General features: G+C 56.6%; 1 protein-coding gene across 1 annotated transcript in view; it reads right to left on the bottom strand.

The window, feature by feature from the left end:
* LOC102897018 (contactin-3) overlaps positions 1-2,398 on the bottom strand; it is a 78,091-nt gene that overhangs the window by 48,070 nt on the left and 27,623 nt on the right. The window contains exons 7-8 of the mRNA XM_015587171.1: positions 2,052-2,236; positions 22-158 (exon numbers count right to left, since the gene is read on the bottom strand). Coding sequence (XP_015442657.1) covers positions 22-158; positions 2,052-2,236 — 322 coding nt within the window. The remainder of the gene's footprint in view (positions 1-21; positions 159-2,051; positions 2,237-2,398) is intronic.

Genomic DNA, 2,398 nt, shown 5'->3' with positions numbered 1-2,398 from the left:
GGACGCCGGACGGGGCCTCACCTCGAGTGCCAGGGCCGCCCCGTCCTTCAGCCACCGGTAGGAGGGTGTGGGCTTCCCGCCCGCCCGGCACTGCCAGGACAGACTGTCTTCCACCGCGAGTTCCACGTCCTCGATGGGCTGGACCCAGTGAGGCTTCGCTGCAACGAAACAAACTCTCAGTTCACCCGGCACATGCAAGTGCCTGCTCGGCCACGTAGCCGTCACTGGCTCTCAGGCTGAGCGAGGGACTCTGAGCGCACAGTGGCGAAGGCCCTAGGATCTCACTCCCAGGATCTGTGAGATGCTCATCCGTCCAGGACGGATGCTGCGTCTGTGGCCCCTACGCCCAGCGCAACGTGCATTCTGTGCGGTCGACTCCCGCGCACTGTGTTACGTTCTCCGGATGTCGGTCGGGAGGCAGTTCACGCAGGTACACGAAACAGGTTTTCTTCTCCAAGTCTGCGTTTGAATCACGAGTTCACAACTGATGACAACTTAATCCGCGAATGACAGCGGATGCTAGTCTTAATTACGCACTGAAAATTAACAGCCAAAGAAGAGAAACTTTTGTAGCTGAGGGAGAAATTATATTCCCTTCAACTTAGAAATAAGTCTTAATTAACTATGGACCAGCGAGCTAAGTCTTAGGAGCCGCTGTGAGAATTAAGTGAAGGCAGGAAAAGGTGGATAAATTGCTTCAATTTGAATCACACGCTTTCTTATGAAAAAGTACTGCGTGCGACCTTCAATTACGCATGCAAATCAGCTGTATCGAGTGGATTCATCATCCCCTCTTAGGTTTCAGAAGATGCTATTTAGAAAATGCTCTTACAGATGAAAGCAACACACCACTCACGGTGACAGGCGCTCGACACACAGTGCAGGCCGCGGAGCCTCAGCCTGTGCCCCCCCCGAAGTGAGCCGAGCCCCGCCCCCCGCCCCAGCCCCCCATGCCTGACCGAGCTGGGGTCCCACCGCACACCCTCCACGTGGGGGCGCAGTGTGTCCCGTCCTGTTCACTGCAGCCAGGGGCAGATGGGCCTTCCCATTCCCATCTCGTAAAACTGCTTTCATAGAAAACAAAACCGCAGTGAAAATGTAGCCGTCTGGCTTTCAGAGAACACGGGCCCGCCTAAGCTCTACCTTACTGCTTTTCACACAGACTGCTTGCCCACTCCGAGGCACAGTTCAGTCCAAAATTGCTTTCCACGTTACATTGAAACGCATTTTCTACTTCCCAACTTCCTCCTCTCGCAGTGTGTACGTGAGCACTGCGAACAGCTTCAACTCCCAGTTCCCGGACTACACGGGACACGAGGCGGCTGCCTGTCAGAGAAGCGGTCGGCCCCATCGGCGTGAGCTGTAGCGACGAAGCGCTGACGTCGTCACGTATTTGAAGTGCACTTCATAAAACCACAGACTTGTGTTTTCCAAATATGCATTCATCAAAAACTAGTATTCTTCAGTGAAAGGAAATGGGAAACAAACTCCGAAAAGACTATTGAGTTTTCCTATACACGGTCTGTAAGTAAAGATAACGCTATTACCCTTTCCCAACCGAACTGACAGCGCGTCAAATAGACGTGATCGCAGATCGGAGGCGGCAGAGGCGCAGCCGCGAGGGACGGAGAGACGGCGAGGCCGCGGCGGAGCCCGGGCGAGCCGCGGCTTCCAAGGCAGGGAAGACAGATTCTTTCCGCCTCATAAAGACAACAAGGTGCGAAACCACAGCTTCCACAAAGGGTGGACTGAGAACGTCGCTCCTCGAAACGGTGAAATGTGTGAAAGGTTATTCTCAGGGAAAAAAGGGGACTAGTTCATTCTCCCCTGAATCGTTTTAAAATGCAAAAAGCATCTCCTACGCCTCCGGCCCCACCGCAAAATTCTTTTCCAGTTCCCTTTACGATGGGCATTTATCCTCTTTCAACAGAACGCAGAACAGAACCTGCCGGGCCCAGCGTCCCACCGGACCGGCCCGTCCCCAGCGGCAGCAGCGTGGCTAGGACAGCCGCTGCAGGTCGGCCCCCGGCCCCCGGCCGCCCCGTGCTCACCGTAGTACGTGAGGCGTCCCCGAGCCGCGTTCCTCCCGCGTGAATTCTCGGCGATGCACTCGTAGGAGCCGGCGTCCTCCTGCTGGAAGTCGGGGACCTCCAGCACGCCGCCCGCCTTCCTCTGCGTCACTTTCCCGGGAAAGGGCAGCCCGCCGCCCCTCCTCCAGGTGATCTGGGGTACGGGGCTGGGAAGAAAGTTGTCACGTTACCGGCCACCTCAAGCCACAGCCCGGAAGCCTTTCCGGCTGCCGGTGACGTGCTGGTTTGGACGGAGCCAAAGGCAGGTTTCCACATGCAGGACGTCACCAGGTGTCAGTGACATGGACCCGACGCAGACCAGCCCCCGA

The sequence above is a fragment of the Pteropus alecto genome, unplaced genomic scaffold (assembly GCF_000325575.1).
Source record: "Pteropus alecto unplaced genomic scaffold, ASM32557v1 scaffold53, whole genome shotgun sequence".
Lineage (NCBI taxonomy): Eukaryota > Metazoa > Chordata > Mammalia > Chiroptera > Pteropodidae > Pteropus > Pteropus alecto.
The sequence above is the reverse complement of the archived record's forward strand: the minus strand, read 5'-3'. Positions and strand labels throughout refer to the sequence as shown.